This window comes from Columba livia, chromosome 5, assembly GCF_036013475.1.
Source record: "Columba livia isolate bColLiv1 breed racing homer chromosome 5, bColLiv1.pat.W.v2, whole genome shotgun sequence".
Lineage (NCBI taxonomy): Eukaryota > Metazoa > Chordata > Aves > Columbiformes > Columbidae > Columba > Columba livia.
Genome location: NC_088606.1, coordinates 26,014,441 through 26,040,102, shown reverse-complemented (window position 1 = coordinate 26,040,102; position 25,662 = coordinate 26,014,441). Strand labels below are relative to the sequence as shown.

General features: G+C 44.3%; 2 protein-coding genes and 1 long non-coding RNA gene across 12 annotated transcripts in view; 1 reads left to right on the top strand and 2 right to left on the bottom strand.

Annotated features, from left to right (window-relative positions):
- FBXO33 (F-box protein 33) overlaps positions 1-5,062 on the bottom strand; it is a 20,753-nt gene extending 15,691 nt beyond the window's left edge. The window contains exons 1-2 of one of the 2 annotated variants that reach the window (XM_065063975.1): positions 4,944-5,062; positions 3,574-4,073 (exon numbers count right to left, since the gene is read on the bottom strand). In XM_065063975.1, the coding sequence (XP_064920047.1) occupies positions 3,574-4,073; positions 4,944-5,057 (614 nt within the window). In that variant the 5' untranslated portion in view covers positions 5,058-5,062. Of the gene's footprint in view, positions 1-3,573; positions 4,074-4,201; positions 4,391-4,943 lie in introns of those variants that run through there. The other variant, XM_065063976.1, reaches the window with a different exon arrangement.
- On the top strand, positions 3,488-25,662 carry ZNF410 (zinc finger protein 410). Of its 9 annotated transcripts, none has more exons than XM_065063983.1 (11): positions 3,488-3,617; positions 5,594-5,731; positions 9,098-9,296; positions 17,254-17,389; positions 17,673-17,906; positions 18,193-18,384; positions 19,214-19,373; positions 20,187-20,368; positions 23,094-23,183; positions 24,309-24,434; positions 25,030-25,662. In XM_065063983.1, the coding sequence occupies exons 3-11, from the start codon at positions 9,264-9,266 to the stop codon at positions 25,212-25,214; spliced, it is 1,338 nt and encodes a 445-aa protein (XP_064920055.1). In that variant the 5' UTR covers positions 3,488-3,617; positions 5,594-5,731; positions 9,098-9,263; the 3' UTR covers positions 25,215-25,662. The 9 variants fall into 9 exon arrangements, with proteins under 9 accessions (XP_064920055.1, XP_064920060.1, XP_064920058.1 ...); XM_065063986.1 differs by having other exon boundaries at positions 3,505-3,617; positions 5,597-5,731; XM_065063985.1 differs by lacking the exon at positions 3,488-3,617 and adding an exon at positions 4,433-4,632.
- Positions 5,305-7,752, bottom strand: LOC110358706 (uncharacterized). The gene is made up of 2 exons (XR_002413385.2): positions 7,549-7,752; positions 5,305-7,443 (listed from the first exon to the last, which is right to left on the bottom strand). It is a non-coding gene; the product is annotated as an uncharacterized LOC110358706 (long non-coding RNA).

Here is a 25,662-nt window from a genome sequence, read left to right as displayed (position 1 = left end):
AAGAGCCACTAAGAAACAACTTGTCCCTCCTGATACTGCAAAAGAACATTACACCAACCTGCCTTTTTTTTTTTTTTTATTTTAATAGAAAGTAGAACATTAACTGTTTAAACAATAATATACCTTGTTATTTTGCTTCCTTTACTGTCATACGCATAATAGCTCATGGAAAAGTTACAGATCGTTATAAATGCTACTTTAGTGCCTTTTAATTAGGTAAATTTCAGATTTTTAGAGCTCATCATGGTCCCAGAGCTATTAAAGCAATATTTTAGGAGTAATATGCTGCCACCCACAAAATAAAAGTTTATGGCAAATATGAGGTAGACCTAGCATGTAGCTTTTTGCATGACAACTGGCTGCCAGCAGTAATACTTAGCCAGAATACTATCAGCTGGCTTTAAACCAAGTTGAGGACAAGTAGTTATTTCCTTAATTCCATCAAAATTAGCAAAGGTCACTCTGAAATATTTTTCCAGAGACTTAACAGGCAGACTTGCTTAGAAAATGATGATTTTATGTTGTACGGAAAATGCTTTTATTAGCAAAAACACATAATTCTCCTCTATCCAAGAAATAATCTAGGAATTGCTTCACTTTAGTCATCACGTTTTTCAGGTTCTGCGGTATTGAAAAACCTCAAGGAATTCTAGAGACATCTAAAGTACTCTTTTTTTTTTTTCCTGCGAGGAGGGGAGTTGTTACTGAACTGTTTAATAACAAATTTAAAAGCCTAAAACAAGATTACACAGTTAAGAAACAGCGTAGCATTTCACAAAAGTAGATTTCTTCCTCTCCAGTTCTGAAGCGTAAGATGGAAATTCTCTGAATTTCTCTGCCAAAAAAACTATCATAAGGGCTGACAGGAGTTATGAAAGAATCATCCTGTTTTAAGCTTAACTCCAAAACAGCGATTTGTCAGTGGAGAAGTTAAAAGCACTGCAATTTCCGTTATTCTGGAAATTACAATGGCATACTGCAAACACAAGAAGGAATTTTTAATTTCCCTAGAGTTACAGATGAATAAACAGAAGCAGAGAAATAAAGTGATTGGACTATGGCCATTCCTTAGACAAAACTCAGCATCAGGCAGGCAACAAAGCCTCCGGTTTAGACACAGTCACAGTAAGGACTAAGCAGCTATCTGGCCCATGTTAATGTTCCTTCCCACCTCGTTTCAATCTCTAAACTACTTAAAGAGCTAAAAACCAGTGTTCTACATGCAAACTGATCCATTGTCAATAGTTACCTCGTTAGAAAGAAAAACAAAATCAAAATGAACTAAATACCTGTTCAAGGGAAAAAAAAAAGAGTCTATTCAGGAAGTAAATCTGAATAAAAGGTCAAGTTTTTAATATAAATCAACCCCCTCAATTTTTTAGATACTAAAAAAAAAAAGTCTGCTGTAATAACCAGGTATCCTGTGTTCCCCAGTTATACATTATCCATTTCAAAACAAAAGAGCGCGATGCAAATGATTTGAAGAGAGCAAGGAAATACAGTAATGCCAACTCCTATCAAATTTGCTAACTTTTAACCTCTAGTTTACCACCAAAATTATAGTGACCTGCCAGAGAACAGGTGTGAGAAACAGCTACTTTTACACAGTATTTTACTGCAGCCCTGAGCCAGACTGTGCATGCAGAATCTGTAAAAAGAACTTTAGAAAGCAAGTGTCCTTGTACGAGTCTCAGATAAGGCCACAGAGAACAAATCTTTTTCAAAAGTTACCAAAATCCTTCTCACAACACATTAAATCTTGACAGCCTCATATTTTAGTGAGACAAAGAAAAAAAAAGGCATTCTAGTTTTTCCAACAAAACCCTCAGGCAACATCTCCTGCAGATACTATTTATTTTAAAATTCCAAGTCCACGTGGTGATAGTTGTCTCAGATCAGATAATCACCAACATAGCTTCAACATTTTTTCCACTTATGACATTAGCTGGATTTCCCAAATATTCAACAGCTCCTTAAAGACAAGAGAAGACCGATTGAGACAGATGATCATGATTTGCACACCGAGGATTCACGGGGCAAGAAATAAATTAAGGTGAAGGTGGGCCAGACCAAGGAGCCATTTTCAGATGCAGTAAGGTTACAGCAGTAAGGTTTATAACTCTCGACCATCACAGCTGCACCGCAGGAAGTACCTGCTGGGCACAACAGAGCAGCGGAACCGAAAGCGAGACTGCACACACCACATTTGCATTCATCGCAAACCAACAAGGAATTCAATTTAAAGTTCTCTTGCTACAATGCAAAATAAAAAAGCAAGGAGGCCTCAAACTACTCCCTCCGGAATCAACAAGAGGCAGTGATCAGACCATGACTGAGGTCCAGACAGTTTTCCAAAAGCCATCCACAAGGTTTAATTGATCCTAAAGATACCCCAAAATACTTGCAGCTTCTTGTTTTCTTGATGGGTGAAGCTATATGCACACGGAGGAAAAATAATATTAATCATTTCCTATCCTGAAATCTACATAGCTTTCCAAACACATCATAACCTAACTGCAATATCCTTGCTTTCCCGTCCTAGGTGCTGACTAGAGGCCATATATCGGGATATCTGATTATTATCTTTTTTAAAAAGATATTTATCTTGATCACACCCACACACAGTAAAGAGAATGCACTTATTTTCATCTTAAAGAACTCCAGCCCGAGGAGATTATCTACCCTGCCAAGGTAAGTCTGAAAAAGCAGGCTCTAAACACATCTTAACTCCAAAGCATGGGAAAATATTTCTACCATTTAAATTCAATTTGGTCAAGAAAGCCTTACATCTGAAATATTTTTTCAATAAACCCCTACTCCTGGTGAAAAGTGAGCCAAACCTCAGTTTAGTAGGTAACAAACACAAGAGCTGGCATGCACGTTCAGCTTTTCAATGGCAAAAACCCTCACAGTTGGAATGGTGAAAATATTTTCCTCCATCCCTTTGCCTGAAGAAGAACACGAGTGCTGTAACTTTAACTCCTTTAATAATTTCTCAAGACATTAATTATTTTTCAGTCATGCATAAGAGCTCTAAAGCCTGTCCATAGTAAGGCTTACATTTTAAAGTGAGAAACGTGCCTCATTAGGCACCAAATTCAAACTCCCAGCTCTCCCTTGCCCCCTGTGAGCTGCATTCCCCCTTTTTTCAAAAGGACGAAGTAATTCTGATTACTACAGCTACATCTGGTTCGCATATTGACCAGCCGCTTGCCAGCTAAGCGTCTGCCTTCATTTTCTCCATCAAACTACAGAATACGACAAAAATCGGTAGTCTGGAGGAGCGCGCCTCCGCTTCAGCTCAGCCGGCGGCCGCGGCAGCAGCCCGGGTCAGCCCCGCCGGCTGCGCGGGTGTCCCCCCGCCCCGCGGCTGCAGAGGCGCAGCCCCAGCACGAACCGGCCTGTGCGGGTCACCCACAGGCGCCGTCGCCGGCTGCGGACGGGACGGCCCGACCGCGGCCCCGCGCCACCCAGGGGGCTCCGCCTGCCCCCGCCGCCTGCCCGCACGCTTCCGCCGGGCGAGGCGAGGCGCGGCCCTCCCTTCCTCCCCCCAGGCCCGGCCCGAAGCGGTACCTGTTGTTGCGGACGCTGCTCAGGACGCACAGCACCAGCTCCAGGTAGGTCCTCAGCAGGTCGAGCCAGCGCGGGCACAGCGGCGGCACCTCCCCGTCGCCCGCCGCCGCCGCCGCGCCCTCGCCCGCCGCCGCCGCCCCCCCTCCGCCGCTGGGGTAGTTGTCGGCGGCGAACTGTACGCGGAGCTCACGGACGAACCAGCCGCACTTGCGCATGAGGAACTCGAGGCGCGGGCGCTCGGCCGGCGAGACGCGGAGGCTGAGGCGGAGGCGCGGCCAGAGGGCCGGGTAGAACAGGCACTCCCGCCAGTGCGAGCAGGCGGCCGAGGCCCGCAGCCGGTCGGGGCCCGCCAGGAAGGAGAAGATGTGGACGACCAGCTCGCTGGGCAGGGAGCCGGCGCCCACCGCCTCCCCGCACACCGACATGCCTGGCGCCGGCCCGAGCCCCGCGGCTGCTGCGGCGGCCACAGGCGGCGGCGGCCCCGGCCTCGCCTCCGGCTCCTGCGACAAAAACAACAACATCAATGACAAGGCGGAGGGGGCGGGCGCCGGCCGGGACGCGGCTGCTGCCGGGACGCACCACCCGCGCCGCCGCCGGAGGGGGGGACGAGGGGCGGAGCGGGACCTACCACCACCCAGCGCGGCGGGGAGGGGCGCGAGAGGGAAGACGTGGATCGGGCCCCCCGCCAGCGCGGCGCCGCGCGGGCCATACCACCCAGCCTGCAGGGGGGTGTGAATACGCACGCCGCCGGCGCCGCGCTCTGCTCCAGCGGAGCGAGGAGAGCCGCCGAGCCGGAGGGAGGAGGAGTTACCCCGCGGGGGAAATGGAACGTGCCATCGGTCGAATGGGAGGCGGAGCCAGGCCAACCGCCTCCGGGACGGGAGTTGAGCCCTTAACCCTTCCGTGCCGGCAGTGGGGCCGCCGCTGACTCGGAGTCCTGTCCCGTCGGGGCGCTCCAGACACCTCGCGGCGGGGTCTGCGTGCCTCCGCGTCTGCCCGGCACTGGAGCTTCGAGCGGCGGGCAGGAGTGCAGCTCCTCGGCAGGGCGGGAGTGTCTGGGTACCTACCGGCGCGGCACCCCGAGGGGCCGGTCCGGCAGCGCAGGCTCCCTCACCTATCCCCGGCTCCTCCGCCCTAACGCAGTGCGGCGGGAGGCCCGGGAGGGAGCGGGGCGACGCTCCGAAGCCAGCTCCCCTGTGGGCTCGGCAGCTGGCGGAGCCGCCGCCGCTCTCTGGGAGCGCGGGGCGCTGCCGTGGGGGCAGGCGCGGGAGGGACCCCGGGCGCCCCGTGTTCTGGAAAGCTTGGAAAGCGTGCCGGGTCGCGGCGGCAGGTTTGTGACCGCACGTACGGCTTCCAGTCAGAGAAATTACCTCAGCAGCGTTCCGGCTGCCGCTGCGGGAAACGCGCTGACGGGGCAGGAAAAGCGAAGCGCCACGGAGAGTCCGACATGTGACCGAGCGGGGTGCGAGCCTCGGGGGATGCATGAGGAAACGCTCCGCTCCTTAGGTCTCTCAGTTTCTTATAAGTCAGCCGTTTTGTAATGCCCCCGCCAACATCAGCTGTAGGTGTGAGAAGAAAACTTTTGCGTGTACAGACTTCTGAGACAATTAAAAAATCTGTTAAATACCGATGCTGCAAAGGCTGAGCATCAAAGCGAAGTTAATTGCAATGTAAGATGTAAGTTTTCTCATGTTAAAAACCTTAGTGAAGTAACATTGAGTGGTGCTGGTGTTTTGGAATAACGCACGTAAGTTTATATAACAATGTTATATCTGAGTGTAGGTATTAAAGGACAAAAGATGTGCTAAGAGATATAAAGCTTAGGCTCCCCCTTGCATTCAGAATAGGGTCCCATTATAAAGAGATTTATCAACAGGCAAAGCTAAAACACTACTCTCTGCTCCATGACTAGCCATTTTCTGTGTCTCATAGCAGGGGTGAAAAAAGCAGTATTGTTTCTCTTTTCTTGAATCCGGTCATGAGGGAAATGTGACTGAGTCTTCTGTTTCTCCTTGATTAGCAGGAAGGATCCCAGAGGGGCAGATGTTATTGAGAAAGTGAGACTGTAGGAAATTCCCAGCCAGACAATTCTCCCATCAGGGACCAGTGCTGCTTCACACACCTGCGCCAGTGATTTGGACCTGCATAAACAACTCAGGTAAGCACTGTGCTATTCCCACTGCAGATTCCCCAGTCAGATTAGACCAGAATTCCCCAGGCAGTCAAGATGCAAGCTCTGAAGCAGCCAAACTCATCTAGCCTAGAAGGATGCAAATGAAAGGAACTTATATGCCTACACGTCTCCATGTTTTAATACCTACTCAACAATTCTACATTGTTGGGCTGATGATGAGTCAAAGGACTTCTGAGGTTACTAAGTCTCTTAATGTAACAGAATCAAGCTTTACAATTCAGTGCCCTGGGATTACTGAAGTGGCACCAAGAAAACATGGGTTTATGAGGTTAGTAGTTCTGCATTTCTGATTGCCCTTGTTACATTGTATTGGATCAGCAAATGTGGCGTGCCTGTGATAATAAACATGGTGAAATGGTCTTTTACTGTGACCATTGCATAGTCATTCATTCAGCTCCAGCCTATTGGGGTTATGTTAAAAAATTCAAAACCTTCAGTTCTGTAGGCTTGAGGGAATAAATGATACATGTTTAAAGTTTCAGGTCATTACAACTATGGCCAAGTAGTCCAACATGATAAATGCCAGAATTGGTGAGGTTCCCCACTCAATCTATCTGCATAACCAGTGAGGTGACCCGGTCTCTGAGGTGGCTGATTTTGGGTGTTGAATCACAGTTTTCCCTGCCTGGAACATCAGAAGAGTGCTTCAGTTTGACTGAGAATTCATTGCACAGTACAGGCTTTTGTTGTACTAATGCAGTGACTGCACGTTGATGGGATAATACCTCAGAAAAAGACATGCATGTAACTTGCCTGCAGACTTTGGGGAGTTACTGGGTGGCTCCAGCAGGTCAATGGTCTGTTTGCTGAAGCACTAGGCTGGCTCTACAACTGAAGCTACTTGCTGAACATTTAAAGCTGATGGGGATAACTATGAATCTTTAAGCTGGAAATCAACTTTTTCAAATGGCTGAAAGGTAGGGGAGCCATACTGCACATCTTAGAGAGGCTGAAAAGAGGAAAGCATTCCAAAGCAGTTCACAGACAGATGATGACAGTCATTTCTTGGGAAGTGACCACAGGTTCTTGCACAGTCCACCATGGATCAGAACAGAGCCCTGGGGAACCTGTTTTTTTTCCAGCCTCCACAGCCCCCCTTGGGTTCCTTCCATATTGTCAGGATTCTCATTGCTCAGCAGCACCAACACCATCCCAGGAGCAGCTGTTCTGGCACAGGAGTTGGGAATCACACATGGCTCCAAACTACAGACTAGCTGCAACCAAGTTAGAGTTTACTGGACCTGAAGGTCCCCAGTTTAGCAGCTGATGTTCAGACCAGAAGCTGCCACCCTGCTGCTTCAGGAGCTCTGTCCTGCTGACCTACAGATACCAAGATAAAGCTAATGAGCAGAAAACAAAGTACAAGCTTCTTAAATTACTCAGTCCCTTGTTTTTTAGGTATGTTGTTAAGACATGTACGTTTCTGACATTAGTGACTTAGTCTGTGTCGTTTGGGAGCTGCTGTGAACTCAGGAGTTCTCCATCACCAGCTGCAAGAACAGACCCACCAAGTCAGAACAAAGCCGAAACAGAAACCACTGTCCTAGCAGGAAGCCAGTGTTTCCACATGTGCTGCACCAAACTGAAATAACGCGTCTTCTGTGTTCCATTATGTTGAAGAGGAGCTCAGCAGTTAAATGTTGAACTTGACCTTAAGCTTCCTGCATAATCTTCACCTGTAAAACATTCTCCATATCAAAAGGTTGTTTTGAGAGGGGTCAGGCTGCAGCAGACACCGCGGCCCTGGTAACGGGGGCTGAGGGAAACAACAATAAACTCACTCCCGCGTGGGCTCCTCAAGAAGGCCGGGCGCAGGCAGGCACCGCGGCAGCGCCACGGCGGGAAGGGTGAGCGGCACCCAACGGCAGCGGTGCCCCCGGGCGGCCGGTAAGGGCGGGGCCAAGCGTAAGGCCCCGCGCAGCCGCCCTGAGCCCCGGCGGCGGCCGGAACTGGAGCGGCGCTCCTTCCAGGGCTCACCATAGAGATGCGGGGGGAGGGGGGGCGGAGGGCCTTTGGCATTTCCGGTTGGGTGCTCCGTCACATCCGGGCGGCTGAGATGCCGGTAAGGCGGGCGGGGGGGTGCGGGGGCCCGGGCCTGGCCGCTCCCCCAGGACTCATCGCCCCCTGCGGGGCACGGGAGCCGAGCGGGCCGTGGGGCGGGGGCGGGCGGCCCGGCCCTCCCCGCCGCCGGAGGCCGCCCCTTAGGGCGACGGGCCGGCCCCCGCCATGGGGGAGGGCGGCGCACCTGCCCGCGGAGGGGGGTGGAGAGGTAAGGGGAGGGAAGTGCGCCCCCGCCGGCCCTGGGCGCCCGCCCTGCCCGCGGCGCTGGGGGCTCTCGCTCTGCCCCCTCAGGGCTGCGGCCGGTGTCCGCCAGGCTGCCCCCGTGCCCTCCCGGCCCGGTTGTGGGCAGCCCGGCCTGGCAGCTCCGCTCGTGTCCCCCTGGGTCTCCCGGGGCTCGCCTGGGTGCGGGCTGGAAGGGGCAGCGGGGGTTCCCGAGCCCCGGCTGGCGGGCGGTGGTCTTGAGTTACGCTGCCTTCTCTGTGTGCATTATGTTGCCCCTTCCCAGCCGAAGGCGAGGCTCCTGTGTGTATCCTGAGTATCCCGTGCCGCACGCTTGCTGTCAGGAGTACTAGAGGAAGGCTTTTAGGTTCTCTTGTTAGCTGATCCACTGTTCTCATTATCTTTTAATATAGTCAATAGATTTGTGATGGAAGTGGGGGAAGAGCTGTATGTCGTTCACTTTCTTCTCCCATCGCTAGTGTGTGAGTGCTTTCCCAGCAGGCAAAAATACATACAAGCTTGTTCTCATTTTCTCTTGTAGCTAAAAGAGCAAACATTGTGTGGGTATTTGTGAAGTCACTTCTAACCTACCTGTGTTCCACAAGATATTTCTCATAATCAGAAACATAACAACAGACAGGAAAAACAGAGCTTTCCTGGTGACAGCTTGTTTGTGTATATTTGTCTTTCATCAACAATTTGGATAATTCTACTGTTTTGCAGGGTGGGAGTTCAGCCTCATTTTCTCTTGCGTACTCTGTGATTTTCAGTTGATCCCATAAGTTTCCAGGACAAACAATTCAATTTTCCATTGAAAGTGAACTACTGAAAATAAAATGTGGTGTAGAGCCTTTGAAAATTAAATTTGCAGTGTTGGGATGTTATTTTGCTGACTCAATGACAACAGAAATTCAGGAACCTGGGTAAATGAGTTTTCTCAGCACTTCAAAGTGTATTTTTCGAGTTACATGCAACAGCTGCTCACTTCTTTTTGCATTGCTCTTGTTTTTTGATTCCTATCTCTTTATATTTCCTTTTTTGTTGTTTTAGGTTAAATTGAGTATTTGCACAACACAGCTTCTTGCTGAGGACCACTGTACCATTTTACACTTAGGAAAATATGAGAATAAGCACGGAGTATTGTTCTCTCTGAACTAAAAAAAAACCAAAACTGTGCCTTGCTGAGGACAGCTGCAGGAATCAGACACTTGAATCAATGTTATCGGATGAGTTAGAATCCAAACCTGAGGTGAGCAATTGTGAGCTGGGTTTGGTTCCCAGGAATGTTTATGGGCAACACATAAAACTTTTGTTCAGTGACTTTACACAGTTTGCTGCTTACATATTAATTCTCAAAGTGTTTTCAGTGGCAGCTTCTAATGCTTCCGTGTTTTGATTTGAACGGTAAAAAATTAAAGAATATTGTAGGCCTTTTTCTCTCCTTTCAAGTGTCAACCAACTATCTTGCCTGTTCTCAGGTTATGATAGGACAAGGGGTAATGGGATCAAGCTGGAACACAAGAGGTTCCGCTTAAATTTGAGAAGAAACTTCTTCTCAGTGAGGGTGACAGAGCACTGGAACAGGCTGCCCAGGGAGGTTGTGGAGTCTCCTTCTCTGGAGACATTCAAAACCCACCTGGACATGTTCCTGTGTGACCTCACCTAGGTGTTCCTGCTCCAGCAGGGGGATTGGACTAGATGATCTTTTGAGGTCCCTTCCAATCCCAAACATACTGTGATACTGTGATGTTATATTTTTCACTATTACGATGTTCTTTCTGTTACAATAATAAAATAAATTACTGTATTGACTACTTCTTTCCCTCAAACCAAATTGACTTTACTCAGTTTTGGAGAGCCTGGATAATTCTATTAGCATCAGCCAGCTCTGTTTTTAAAGTACTCATGTTTCCACTAAGCAGTTGGTGGAAGTGGTAGGCAGCAGCACCCAGGGGATCCTGATTGCTGGGCGTGAGGCTGCTGGACCATCACCAGGTTCAGCCAGTGGCACAGCCGAGCATGAATTGCAGTGATGTGTGTGTGTGTGTGCACACAACTGGCCACAGATTAACACATACATAGCTGAAGGGTCTTTAAGAAATGAACAGAAACAGCATGAACAACACAGAAGTTTGTAACTGGAATATATCTGTACCTTCACTCCCATGCGTACTCACGTTCGCAGATGTCTCTGGTCTCTGCCAGGTCTAAAGCCTTGGCTTTTTAGCCAGTTTCTGGCTGCAATCTTGGGTTTTCTAGGCTGTGGTTGCCTTCTCCTCATATGTTAGACTAGAAGTTCACTAGCAGTGAACTCACTTGTGGGGAGAATGTTTAGGAATATGCTCAGTAGGTGGATAGAAGGGACTGCAGTGATCGGACACAGCAATGTACTGACCAACAGCCAGCTAACATATGATTGGAGTCTCTTCTCTCCCCTAGCCATGGTTCTTTCTCTCCTTAACTCAGTTTCTCCTTTGATCCACTCCCTAATCATTGTCTAATAAGTTTTACACGTCCTGCAGTCCCTGTTACATCAGATAGTAAGTTTGATCTTTCGTGTTAGACCCATTCAGGTAACCCAAGACAATTTTATTTTCTTACCAGTTACAAATGTTTTGGTTGAGCCTCTTCAACATTTCATTTCAGCAGCAGCCCATTGATTAGTGTCTGAGGAGTTCTGTGCTTTGTTACTCTTACCTACAATTTGCTAGATACAAGTCTGCAGTTTGTTACGCTTTACACAATTGTATCAGTGTTTTCAATTTATTACTTCTCTTGTTTCTTGCCTTTGTTTCAGGCTGACAGCTGCTAGTCAGGTATCTGTATGTTCCCCTACTTAAAAGTGCAGAGGGCTGTATTGCTTTGTATCTTTGCTTTTCTGGTTTACCTCCTCAGAAGGCTGAGGTCCTAAAGCAGAGGATTTAGTACTGCTATGAAGGACCTTTTGGGGAAGTTCACAGGTGTAAATAGAATTGTTTTTATTGAATCCTCTGTTTCTATCCTTTTTCAGCCCATATGCAATACAGCAAATATCTTAAACTGGTACTCCAAAGGGAATGTGGATTATAGGCTTGTAATTAGTCGTAGCTTGGGTGAAGTTGTAATTTGTTAATTAACAGAGCAGCCAAAGTCCTTCCAATCCTACTATTCAGGTAAAGTAGCTGCAAATTCATTGCAGCCCTGAGTAGCCTTGGTATAGGCTGCAAGGAGTTCCTTTCCCTTGTCTTGTGGTTGGAATTTCGTAACTGCTACCGAATTTTCTCCTGGTTCTCAGGTGGGGGACTCTGTTACTTCAGTCTTTGCATGGGTGGATTCCTGTAGATTATTTCTGTCAGCCAAGGACCAGAATAGTGGGAATACTTTTCCCTCATTCCTCACATAGAAGCTGTAAGTGAGCCTTGTCTTTTCTCAACTTAAGTCAAATGTTTGTTAATTAGGCATGTTTACATAACAGTCCTATTTCTGCAGACCAGAGTTAGATCTCCTTCCCAGTAAGCCCGGAACAGGGTAGGCCTTTCTCCAGTATGAAAAGGCCTGATGCGTGAAAGCTACGGAGGTTGCAGAGGGCATCCTTTCCATAGATGCTGTTTTCTAAACAGTGTTCCTCTGGATCAAGGCTATTTTGTATTACAAATTTGGATTAATTTGCATTGCAGATTACCAAATCTATACACACCCTCTTTCTGGTTCTGATTGTGAAAGTTGAGTGTTAAGTTAGTACTATTTTCTGCTCCTTTGATGTGAAACTGGTACATACCTCTTTTACACCTTCCCAAATAGCTGTTCAAGTGTGTCTGAAAGTCAATCATGATTTTATATCCTCTTCTGAGCCTTGCACCTCAGCCACAGATGTTTTTTCATATCCCCTGCCATGTGAGAAAGGTATTAATTAGGAGCTAACTGTATTTGTGTAATGTCTAGATAATATTAATGAAAGCACTACGGACGGGTTGCATAAGCTTCTTTGCTACTGGTTTTATCCCTAAAGAAGCCACCAACATGCCAGTAGATATTTAGTATTATACTTGAGTAGAGGTGCATCCTTTCCCAGGAAGTTACAAAACTGCCTGGAGACAGTTTGTACAGGCAGATGGATCTGCTTTTTCTTCTGAACTCCCTGCCCCCAAAGCTGTATTGCAAGCATTCCTCAGGGAGCTGATAAGATCTGCATTTTGCATGCTTTAAGCCTTCAGGGTGATTTGTTACAATTGCAAATATCTCCAGCCGCCCCCACCGCACTGGTGCACTGCAGGGCCTTTCTGCTGTCGGGTTGGGGGGGTAGCTCTGGCACAACCAAGTGAACTACAGCTCTGGTCTATTAATTGAACTGGGTATTGAAAAGGGAGAGGTGGGAGATATTTTAGCCTCTCCTTTCTCGTTAGCACCTCGCAAGGAGAGACTCTTGTGAATTAATTCATTTCCCAGAGGCTGTATGGGAGGAGGGCATCCTTCTGCCCTCCACACTTTTCAGCTCCAGTCCCTCCTTTCCACTCCACACCTCTCTGTCTATTGAATGTTCTTTCGACCTCTTTATTTTGTAGTGGTTCATGGGATTAATTTAGAACAGAAACAGTATCAATTAAAAACATAGTCCTTGCTGCTCTCAGAGTCTAGTCTAGCTGTTCAGCAGGAGGATAGATCTCAATGCCAGTACTGGAGCAACCTTCTCCCCCGCCATGCCCCCTGTTCCTCCCCAGCCACCCTCACCATAAACAGAACAGCTGCCTGACACTTCTTGGCTTTTGAATCATCTGATGAAGGGGGTCTGTTATGGGACACAAACTTCAACCAGATGGATCCCAGATGGCCATATTTTAATTTGTTTCTGTGGTGTTTTGTGTTATTTTTAGGATATCTAGGAGGGGTTCCCAGTTCTTTGAACAGATATATTGTTGTTTTCTTCTTATTTTCTCTCTCAGGTCAGGGGCATTATCCAAGCTTTTCGGTAACACAAGCATTCTGCACGGCTTGTGGGGATCAATCCTGTCCAACCATCTCTTGTTGACCAGCAGGGATGACAGTTATTTGTTTAGTGATAAGAGCCAAGAAATATTTTACATTTTTAGTACATACACTGTCTATATTACTTACAGGATTTTCAGAGTTATGTGATCTTTCAGCAGGAATAAAAGGAGGTTATATTTAAGAAGGTGGTATGGCAAGGACAAAAATAAAATTCTTTATAGCAAGATGCAGCTGAACTTTTCTCATTTTGTCCCTCCAAGGCTTATAGATTCTCTTTGTATGGCTCACATCTTGTCCATAAAGTTTTAATCTATAAGTTGAGGATGTTCTTTTGCAATTAATACTAAAATTTATTTGAAATTCCACAGGATATCTTGGCTATAGAGTAAAGCCACTTTACAACTCTTGTAATTCATTTTGTGTTCTGTTAATAATTTGTACATTCAGTTTTCCTAACTATTCCTGCTCAGGTGCCCCAAGATGTACTGTCTGCTTGGTTACAAATTCTGGCACTTTGGCCATATTTGTAGAAGGATCAGTCACCTCCTTACATAGGGATTTTATAGTCACCATCTCAGGAATGCTTACAGCCCACCTGGATCCTGTTTGTGATGCCAGATATTAAGTGTTATGAGATCTGACAAACTGTAGCATCCAGGAGATTCCTCCCCTCCTGGTCCTTCAGACTGGAGACCACTGGCCTGTTCCCAGGTGCAGGCAGAAGTGGGGCTGAGTCTGAACTGCAGTTATGCCCCCACGCACACATAGACAGTACAGACACGTATGGCTGCAAACACTTAACACATGGCAGGACAGCACCTTTACAGGCACCCACAAACACAAATAGCATTCACATGGAACAGAAAGACCACAAATGGCCTAATTCTGTTCCTACTCGTCAGGTAATCAGGTGTGAAATTTGCAAGTGTATCGCACATATGCCCTCTCTCAGCTGAACATGCATACTCACGATCATGGATGTATCCAGTCTCTGCCAGACCTTAAGTCCTTCCAGTATCTATCTCCAGGCCCTGGGCTTTTTAATCAGGCTTCTGACCAGGATCTTGGGGTCCAGATTATGGTTTCCTCCTATTCACAGGCTAGCCCACCTTGAAGTCAACTGGATGATCCTACTTGGAAACTATTTAGGAGCAAACAGTGTTTGAGAAGACAGGATAGACTTGAGTGACAGAATGGCGTACTGACCTGCAGCGTGCTAATGTGTGCTTGACCCATATTATCCCCCACCCCCTTCCTGTTCCCCATGGCTGTTCCTCTCCTATCTACCTTGATCTCTCCCTTTCCCCGCCTTTGATTCTTTCCCTTAAACATCCATAAGTTTTTCACATTCCTACAGCCTCCTCTTAAGACATCTTAGTAACAGTTAATCAGTCCCAGATTTCTCCCATATCCCATAAGAAGTTTGCTCCTGCCTATGAGATGTGTTCCAGTATTCCACGATCATGTTGTTCCTATCTCTTACAAAGTTTCTGGTTGAATTTCTTCAAGGTCACATTCAAGTCGTTCTTGTAAAGGTCCATCCATCAATGTCCCAGGAGTTCTGGTCTTTGTTACTCTCTCTTATCTGTAGTTTGTTAGAGTTTGTGTATCTGCACATTTAATTTATCACCTCTCTATTCCCACTCTGTCTTTTATGCTGAATAGCCAATTACCAGATACCCTTACAATTTCCTATTTGCTTTCAGCTGCAAAACTAAATTAAAAGAAACTTAAGAAAGCAGCACACAGTGTTTGTAATTAGTCTTTTTTTTCCCATATTGCAGTTGCTGTAGCTGTCAAAAAGGTATTAAAAGAGTTTGAGCAGAAAGGAAGGTTTCTGAAAGTACTTGACTGTCAAGATACAAGTGTAACATGAAATTTTTATTTTCTCTGAATTATTTGATGTAGAGTTGGAATATATTTGATGATTGATTTGCTTTTAGTTTATGGGAAAGGCTTTTATTCCAGATTTTAACAATGAGCATGATTCTTATCCTTTTGTTTACTTCCGCTTCTTTTGCCCCCTTTTAATTCTCTGTACTAGCTTGTTACCACTTTACACAGAAAACTAAAAGGATCTCTTTTCTTTCAGGCATCTGTTTGTGGCTGCTGCAGTTTGCTTTTCCCTAGTGGCTTAATATTGCTGTGTGGAAGTGGAGGGTTTGAAGCAAAGCTTTCCTGTTATAGGAGGAAAGTTTTATCTAAGGCTTTCTGTATGAAAATAAGGGAGTGTTTTGTGGTGGTGGAGTAGGCAGGAGTAGGGGTCATGAACAGACTGAAGATGAAAGGCAGTCCAGTAATTTTGAACTATCTTGCTGCTCACATTTTTCAGTCCAGCTTCTTTGTCTGGTTGCTTTGCTCTGTTATTCCTAACTCCCTTATCTTCTTACTCTTTCTCTTGTTTTTTAATCTTAAATTAGAATGCATGGCCTTGGGGAAGGGACTGTCTCTTATTGCCTCTCTATTATTTTGACAAAATAAAAATACTTCCCTCTTCAGACTGGGGTCTCTGGATAATCTTATACCTAAGTGGAAAAAATGCTAACCTTTCAAACTGCAGTCTGACTTGGAGGCATATTGCCATCTGAATGAATGAGTCCAAGACTTAATTTTTACCTTCATAATTGTCAGCGATGACATGCTGCTCCTAAAGGAGGGTGAGCTGGGAGCCAAGGGTGAGCCCAGCCCAGGCTGTGCCCTCACTGACCAGGGCACAGTCCTGCAGCACCTGAGCAAGGCCAGCAGAGTTGGGTGCTGGAAACAGGGTCCATCCACAGCTCTGGATGAGGTAAAGTGAGGAATCAGGTCCAGGGTCCTTCCAGAGAGTCCAGTCGGGAGAAGCAGGGGATGGGGCTGCAGACACTGATGCAGTAGAAGTCTGAGAGTTATCCAGGAGAGGGGCTTGAGACAGGTAAACCTACAACGCAGCTCAGGAAGGGACTAAGGAGCACAGGCTGAGTTTAAATGGAGCCCACAGGGGGAGGGTGCAGGTGAGGGCCACAAGTAGGATGCTTGTAGCTTTACCCACATAAGCACAGGCAGCACAAAGTGCCTGATTCCATTTCCAAGGGTTGCTGCTTAGAGGCAACCTTGATGGGTTTCTCTAGGATGTGTCCCCGTACCTCTCATGCTTACCAACCAGTCTGGCTTGGAGTTCACTGGCATATGACACATACACACTCTAGAGAGCGGGATCACACATGGAATAGTTAAGAATGGATTTTAGTGATTAGACAGGATGCACAGTGATGTTTAGGCTGTGCCAGATAACTGAACTGACAAATTTTCTGCGTATATATAATGGGCCTCGTTCATCCTCCCCTCTCCATTTTCCTGTGTTTGTTCTGCCCTAATCCACCTTGATCCTTTACAGTTCCTGCCTTTGGCCTTTCCCTTAAACAATGCATAATAAGTCCTGTGCAATCCACCAAACCTCTTCTTCAGTCCCAAAGTCCTCCCCAGGGAGTGCATCCCAATATAAGTCCTATACCTCTTTATGCTATGGTTCCCCTTATTTTGCATAGAATTCTGAAGAGCTTTTCTTCTGTTGAATACCCTTGGGGGGGGGGTTCACACTAAGGACAATGGCTATAATGGTCTGTCTTTGCTGGTCCTAGGAGTAGCTGACTTGGATGGATAAGGCTGTCTGTGTTCTCCCTCTTGTCATCCCAGCCCTGTTCCTCTGATCATTATCTGCCTATTTTGAATAGCTATTAGCTAGACATCTTTGCAACTAGACTTTTGCTTGCTTTTTATTTAAGAAAGGCTGACTTTTAAGTATTTAAAAACAATGGGTTTTTTTTAAAAACTGTGCCAAAGGCTGAGCATGGAAAACATTTACTTGGAAGGTTGGAGGGTGGTAAAACATCAGGTGGTAAAAGATGAATTAAAAAGGAATGTATGCCTTAAAACATGGCATATATTGGTAAAATTTATATTGGTGAAAGATTAAATAAAACGGAATGTAGCCTAAGTAGCCTTCAGAGTAGTCCATAGTGATCCAGGCCTATTTATTGTAGGTTAAAGAAATGAGAATTGTATAGGTACTTCAGAGATGACAAATACAAACAATTTCTCCTTTGCCATTAGTGCAGATTGAAAAGCTTCCATTTGCTTTGATGTGTATTCATGGGATTATATTCACTGTCTCCTACAAGACATTAGGGGGTAAAGGACTGGTTTTCCTACCTTTTTAAATTATTTGTGCTGCTCTCGACCTAATCTTCAGTATCTTTTTTCAGCTGCTGGTTCAGTTTGTTCAGAATACTTCTATTCCACTGGGGCAGGGGCTGGTGGAATCGGAACCAAAAGACATCACCTGTCTTTCTCTCCTTCCTGTTACTGAGACCTCAGAATGCAACAGACTCATGTTGCCAGGTAAAATCTCTGTGGAGGATCTTTGTGCGTGTGCCCTTTCGCTGTGCCATGGTGGCAACTGCCTCTTGCTGATAAGATATTCCAGGGATGGGGAAACAAGTGCAGGAGGGTGACTGAAACTTTTCTCATTTAACAGTGAAGTCTGACTAGTTAGAAAATTCCTTCCTCCTCCAATCTCTCTCAAGTTCTATTTTATTTTTTATAGAAAAATAACTTATTAGGCATCTTTTAGTCATAGTATATTTATGCTTTTTATTTACTCTGGTTTTACTTTCTTCACTAGATGATGAAAGAGATCTCACTTCTCCAAGCCACACTAATTCTTCCAAGGATGTTTCTTCATCTGCTGTCTTGAGAAGTCTCCAGGTAAATGTGGGCCCTGATGGAGAGGAAACAAGGGCACAGAGTGTACAAAAACCATCTGAACTTCTGTCAACTTCAGAGACTTCCAGTTTATTGCAAGACCTCCAGCCCAGTGACAGCACTTCATTTATTCTTCTCAACCTAACAAGAGCAGGTAACTCTTCTGTTTGTCATCCAGCTGTATATGTCTCAGACAGCAGAATGGAGGAGGTAGAAGTACAGCTCTGTCCCTGCTGCTTCTGAATGGGAAAGATTACAAATTTTTCTGGGCATTATTGGATATTTCAGGAGCATTTAATCATCAGCAGCTTCACAATGCAGTGAAAACTTTTTCAGTGCAGCTATTAGGTCTATGCCATAAACACCAGACTCTGGGAAGTGAAAGAAATTTCCCTCTGTTACATTATCCTTCTGTTTCATGAAGCTATTTTTGTTTCTAGGGTTGGGGTCTCCAGCAGAGCACTTGGTGTTTGTTCAAGATGAAGCAGAAGATTCTGGGAATGACTTTCTCTCTCATGACAGCACAGACAGCAGTACTCCGTGGTTCCTACGAGTGCAAGAGTTGGCCCATGACAGTTTAATTGCTGCCACTCGGGCACAGCTCGCTAAGAATGCCAAAGCAAGCAATAATGGTAGGAAATACCCTCCTGTCTCAAAAGTTGAATGTTCCATACAAGGCTTGTAGTTTCAGCTTGTATCTTCCTTTCTCTTTCACTCTCTCTTGCTTTTAATCTATTCTGACATGTCTTCATATCATCAGTGACAGAATTACACAGGACAGTCATGTAATGTTTCTGCAATATAAACAGGCTCTTCTGCTTTTCTCAGGGAATGAACTTCAGTGGATCCAGCAGTTCCATTGTAGTCCCCATGTTCTCTGGTACATATGGAGTATCTTCCTTCTGACTGCAGCTGCTTTTATTTCAGCTTTCATTTTCACTTTCAAGTGTCTATTTTTAATGCATACTGTAATTTATACTTCTTAGCTCCACAGGGTTTGGAGATCAGCTTTCTGGAGAATACATAATTGGATGTAGTCACATGCTTTGTGACTTAATTATTTTAATAAATAAATGCAAATAAATGCATGGTGTCTTTTTTAGCTAAGGTGTTTTTTAAAATAGTTATCCTGGCTAATACTTAAAATCAGTTTGTTGATATTAATAGAGAGACTGTTTTTATAATTTTTGATGCATTGGCTTTCTATTCTCATGATAAGACTGATCTGGTAGCAGCTGATCTGATACAGGTAGTTTGTTGGAAATAGATTATGGGCCTGGTAAAGTTTCCAAGTCTGTTATGGGTTAGGCAGCACCATCTAGGATGTGGTAAACAATTAGTAACAAGGCACATACCTGCTTTACAGTCCTGTATCATGTATTATGCTGGTTTTATCTATTAAATTTGACACATTGTAGTAATCCGTATGTTTTTTAGATTTTGCTGGGCTTTTTCTTCCAGGTGAAAATGTTCATCTTTGCTCAGGAGATGGGCAGCCGAAAGACTCCAGCCCCATTCCTCATTTATCTCGCGTGGAAAGGAAGCTGAAGTGCACGGTTGAGGGCTGCGATCGGACGTTCGTGTGGCCAGCTCACTTCAAGTATCATCTGAAAACACACCGGTGAGTGGAACAAAGCTGTATTTTGTCATGACTTTGAAAAACTGTGCTCTGTTTTTGGGATAGCATTATTTTTTTTACATTGACAGGCTGTGAAAATGTGGTATTACTCTTGGAAATACTAGGCCTATTGCTAGCTTTGGGTCATTTATGTTGAAACACTATGACCAAATTTAGATGATTTTTGGAGGTCCTTGTTAGTGATCAGTTTTGAGTATTTGTATTTTAACAGGTGCTCGATAAAGAGCATGCTTCTATGCTATAGTGAACATTAGAACTTTTAGGTTGCTATCATACTTTTATATATCCTTGAACAAACTTGCTTGATCTAGCAAATCACCCTAGTCTCTTTTAGATACGAAACTGGCAGTCTCTAAGGTAAACTGTAGAAGAGAAGCTTAAAAACTGAGGAGGACTCCAACAGACATGAGGCCATCATCTTGCCCTGAGACAGGGTCAGCAGTAATTGCATATATTATATGAACACATACAGTCATTTTTGATCCTCCAGTGACTAAAATTCCACAATGCTCCTGTATAATCTGTTGCACCAATTTACTAAATCATTCTGGGTAGGGAGTAGTCAAGGCAATATGATGAAAAGACACTACCTGAACAAATACTTACAGTGGACCACTCATACTCTAGTTCCTTAGGACTTAGGTCATTCACTTTGCTTGAGTCTCTGTGTTTTCTGATATAATTCATTTTAGTTTAAATGTTTCTGCTTTTATTTAATCAAAAAAAGAAGTTGAGTGTTCACAAAAAATACATTGCAGTGGCTGGTAATGAAACAGCTGATTTGTTGCTTTCCAGGAACGACCGCTCCTTCACCTGCCCAGCAGAAGGCTGTGGAAAAAGTTTCTACGTCTTGCAGAGGCTGAAGGTGCACATGAGAACTCACAATGGTGAAAAACCCTTTGTGTGCACGGAGCTGGGCTGTGGGAAACAGTTCACAACAGCTGGAAACCTGAAGAACCACCTACGAATTCACACTGGTGTGTTTTAGACCTCACCTATTTGTGGTCTGCAGAGGTGGGGTCTTTACTGAGGAATAAAGCACTTCCTCCTCCATCCTCAAACTTCTCAGAATCTTATGTTGTTTATCTCTGCCCTACATTAATGTCCATTTTCTAGAAATTCACATTGAACTATAGGTCAAATTAATCAACTACTTACCCTCTTTACTATCCTATAAAATTCCACACAGGTTTTACCCTTTAAATGCTATATGATGATGCTGTACTCATGCGATGAAGATTCCCTTTCCCCCTCCAGTGGTTTGATGGAGGGAGTGGTGTGTGTTGTTTTGGGAAGAAAATAGACTTTTCTCAGGGGAACAGTCTGTGAACATGACTGCTGAAATTGGTTTTTATGAAGAAACTATTTTAAATTCCTGAAAGGCACAATAGCTTAGATATTTCTCCAGTGTGGAGTCCTGGCGGACACAGTCGCAGCTGTACTGACATCTAGCTGGATCTGATTAGCTTACGTTACCTGTGCTGCTTGTAGAATGACTACATTTGGGAAATGTAGGGAAGTGAGAAATTCAGTGGAATGAGTAGCAAAAATATAGCAGCAAAGTCTAGTAGGAAAAGGCGATAATTGAAGACAGCATTCTGGCATGCAAACTGCTCTGTTTGTGCTCATGCTAATTCGGGATGGTACCATATGCTGGAGCCTGTGTACTCTTAACTCATGCTCAGCTTTTGACATTAAATAAAACAAGAACCTTTATTTCACAGTGCTGTATTTTATACATGGTTTGTTTATGCTGTCTCTTCTGGAGAATCTGATCCTGCTTTGTCAATATTTTTAGAAGTTGGTGTACCAGCCAAAGTCTTGAAAACTGCAGAAAGTGCTTTAGGTGTTTTTATTCTAGAAAGTTGCTTGAGGGAGGCACACAAGTTACTGCTGAAATCATCAGCAGTTTAATAGTTAGCAAAGTTCATAGTGAATATCCTGGTGGTTTGGTTGGTTTTTTTAAGCCTCAGGATTATCACACCACTTACACAAATGGGCCACTTCAAGCCTCTCAGAATATTGTTAGAGGTTTACTGATGGCCGAGGGAGGTAGGCTTGCATGACAGTTAGCTAACATTTTAAAATAGCCTTGACAACTGCAGGAGCACAAGGCCTCCCTAGTAAAATGAAATCATAGTTTATGTGGGCCGCCAGCAGCTGTTTATGCCTTCTGCTTTACTTAAGTGCTGCCGTGTGGTATGTGCTTTGTAGATACACATGGAAAAAGGTTGCTATTTTAAAGAATTTGCAGTCTAGCTAGGACACATGGTTTGGGGGGCAGATGTTGGGATGTAGTTAAAAATTATGTATACCAATAATAAAATCTTAAACATGTAGTAACAGCAGCCATAGTTTTTACAGTTGTCTTTTGCACTTAAAGCTCCCAGCCAAGGCACAGAGAACATTAAAAGGCCCAACTGACACATGCAGAGTCCTCCATGACAGAGTGAGTGTTCTGCAGCCAACAAAGTAGTAGCTTCTGGAGGAGTAAATAATAAGTTTCCTAGCTGCAAATTGATGAGGTGCAGTTACAAGTTTGATCAGACCAAAGGTGTTACAAAACTGCAGGTATAAATAGATGTAGGGTTTCTTAGAGATGGAACTGTGTGCTGTTATTTTTGTTAATGGTAGTTTTTCTTCCAAGTTTTAAATATTTATAACAAGGCAGGAGGTACAGTGCCACGTATTTCAGCTTTGTAACACTAATCAGAACATGCTGTATTGATCCTTTTTGCTCAGATCTGTTGAATGCTATAGCAGATAGGAAGCTGAGAAATGAACTGTGGGGAGAGGACTTCTAAAGGCAAAATCACAGTAGAAACAACTTTAAAAACAAGTTTACTCTGAAAGAGCTATGTTAGACAATATATGTTAGACAATAAATTAGTTAAAATAGCTTGCTTAATCTCCTGTGGACTTGCTGTTACTCTGATACAGTGGTCTAGCTGAAGACTTGAAATCATAGTGTTAAAGATAGTATATTGAGTGGGATGTTGCAGGCAAAAGTTATCTCTAGGTTTTTTAAGGCTTTATTAAGAGGGTGTTTAGAACAGATAATTATGTTGCATTGCACTAGTGTGGTCACCTCCCAATTTTTCATCATTTAGACAAATACAAAAATAGCTGTGGAGAGATATAAAAATAACGAATTTCAGCCTATGAGAACAAATTGTGCCTTGAATTCCTGTTCCTCCATGGATAAATATAAATGACTGACACATCTCTCATGGGATTTTGCCAAGTTCAGCCTGATCTGAAATAAAGTATAGAATCTGACATGAAGGGAAATACAGTTAATGGAATTTTTGGCACTGAGAGGCAGAAAGAGAACAGAATCCTGGGAGTGTGTGAAGCAGAGAGCTGGTTGTTAAGAACTGTATATAGAAGATATATCATAGTCCAGGCACTTTTAAATTACTCTTTTGGTATTTACATACTTGGAAGATCGATTTAGAAACACTGGACCCTTGGTTCGCTTTCAGCGAATGATGATCTAAGAATATTTCAGAACATCAGTGTTTCTACTTCAAAGCTGATGAAGAGAATGCTTTAAAAGCTTTAGGAAGCATATGTGTAATTTCTGTTGAACTTGTTGCACCTAAGGCCAAAAGGGAGAATGCAATAGACATCTTCAGAGGGACTTGGACAATCAGATCAAGTTGTGATCCCAAAATCTAAGAACTTACTTTTCCCTTGTAGGGGAAAAACCTTTTCTGTGTGAGGCACAGGGATGCGGTCGCTCCTTTGCTGAATACTCCAGCCTTCGGAAACATTTGGTTGTCCACTCAGGTAAGAGTCTTCACCTGACATTCTGTGGCCTATCTGAGAAAAGATCTGTATTGTAGGACTTTGATTTTATTTCCTTAAGAAAAATCCCCTGGTTTTTACAGGTCATAGTGTTTCACAACTTCCTTTGTGGTGCCTGTAGCCATTAATTTTTTTTTTTTCTGTTGTTAACTGTTTCTAAATTTCATGTTTCTAGATTTAAATTACATTTTTAAAACTTGTTTTTAAATTGTTTCTAAAATGTCAAAAGTTGGATATCTCTTCCATAGCTGCCATTTTCTTACTTAAAAGAGAGGACCTAGCACCTCTATATATTAACCAAAGCCATTCACATCTGAAATCTCTCATGAGTAGGTTTCTGCCCTGGGTAGGGTTCTCCTTTATTTTTTTAATACTACATACTTGTAGTTGGACAAAGCATTAGATGGACATCTATTTCACACGTGTTTCAAAGCTTCTGCCTTCTATTTTGATTGATCTGTCTTAAATATCATCAGCACATAATGCATGTGCCTTGTTTGAGGAAGGAGAGATTTTATTGGGGTAGTAATATTTGAGACTACCCAAGTTCTTCATGCTTTCTCTTTCCCGTCTTCTTGGATACCATGCTGTTGAGCTCACATGTATGGACATCATACTTGTATGGAGGAAATGGTAGACTGCTCTGTAAAATGGAAATGGTTTCACAGTGACAAGTCATCATCCAGTCTCTGCTCAGTAATGTAAACCAGGTGCTGCAATTTGTTGTATGGTGGCAGGAGACAGCTTCCTTGCCTCTGCTTCCTTGCTTTTGGTCCTTTTATTCTAGGTATGGGACAGTAAATATTTCCATGTCACTGACTAAGAGATTCCAAATAACTTGTTCCCTCTCATAAATCAGAGTTGAAGACTTTATATTGCTCTCTAGACTTGAGATTTCCAACAACTGGCAGTACTGATACCTAAACCTCTTCTGTTCTGAAAGCTTATCGCACTCCAGGAAACAGGAATATTTCTCATTTGTTTTTATTCACTGATAATTAGCACCAGTGGTGTCAGCTCCAACAGTATTATTGGCTTCTTGGTTGATGAGATCTTTATTCCAAATTTGGTAATTGTTGGGACATTTTTTCCCCCTTCTACTCCAAGGAGTGAAGCCCCATCAGTGCCAAATTTGTGGGAAGACGTTTTCCCAGAGTGGTAGCAGAAATGTGCACATGAGGAAACATCACTCCCGAATTGGAACAGATGGCAGCAGAGAGCAGGAACAGCCAGGTAAGGAAGGGAGGACACACTGTGGGGAAGGCGTACAGGGAAGAATTAGTGGATGGTCAAAGAGAAATGGAAGATGTTTGTCCTCAAAATATGAGACCACAAGCCAGTAAGGAATAAAAGACTGTTCCTCTTGAAGATGTGGATGGATTGCTCACTCCACCCTTTTCTAGGATAGAAGACAAAGGTGTGTTTCTGTATTGTGGTCAAGGGGCAGATAGGTTCATTGTTTTCAAAATTAATGTGAATCTGGTATTTTTTTTTCACATGGAATTTGTGCCCATCATTATGTATTCTTGTTGCAAGATGCCTTGGTTTTTTATTACAATTTGAACTATTTAAAGAGAAATCCAAACCCACATGAGACCCTGCCATACTGAGGCTCAAAACAGTAAATACAGGAGTTACCATCCATTGGAGCACTGGATGCCCAAAGAATGGGAAAAGATAAAGTAGGTTTCTAGGAAAGAAGTCTGTGTGACTTGGAGACGGGCATGGTATGTTGTAGTGTCATTATGAGTGACCTTATGTGTCATTATGTAGTGACATTATGAGAATTTTGGTTTACTGTTTTGTTTTGGTTTTTTTTCCACAACAGAGTCACTGATGGGCAGCAGTTTGCTGGAAGAATCTACAGTGCATAGTAAGAATCTCATCTCCATGAACTCTCAGCCCAGCCTTGGTGTTGAGTCTCTGCACCTGCCAGATACCGAGTCTATTATTGGAGTAGAGGAGGGTGAGACCAGCTGCTCTTTTTTCCGCCCTCTTATATGTGGTGACTGAAGTGGGATCGATCATCCCTCGTAGAGGCTCACCATGTTGCAGCAGGATGAGTGGACATTGCTTTAACTGTGCACCGAGTGGGTGGGTAGATGGAGAATGAATCATAAAACTGGAGTTGGAGAAGACCTACCGGACCAAGCTTCTCTCTTGCAGAGCTTAGAAGGTTAAGTCTGCTGCTTAGGTGTCATTTAGCCCATGTCATGGAACGCCATTTCCAAACTGTTTATGCAGTCCATTCTCCTCAAGCCTAATACATCTATTGCTGGAGTACTTAGGAGCCCCAGTGAAGGGCCAGGACCTCATTGTGCCAAGCACTGTACAGACATTCGGTCTCTTGAGCAACAGGCCGTCCTTCCATCCTTTACCTTCAGAGACTATATTCTAATACATCTCGCTGTCAGAAGCTGACTTACTATCTGAAATAAATGTACTACTTGATATCATTTAA

Bases quoted from the DNA above. Each gene is read 5' to 3' on its own strand.
- ZNF410 (XM_065063983.1), top strand. From the start codon at position 9,264: ATGTTATCGGATGAGTTAGAATCCAAACCTGAG. The intron at 18,385-19,213 runs GTAGGAAATACC...TTTTTCTTCCAG, and splicing joins TGCCAAAGCAAGCAATAATG to GTGAAAATGTTCATCTTTGC. The intron at 24,435-25,029 runs GTAAGGAAGGGA...TTTCCACAACAG, and splicing joins CAGAGAGCAGGAACAGCCAG to AGTCACTGATGGGCAGCAGT.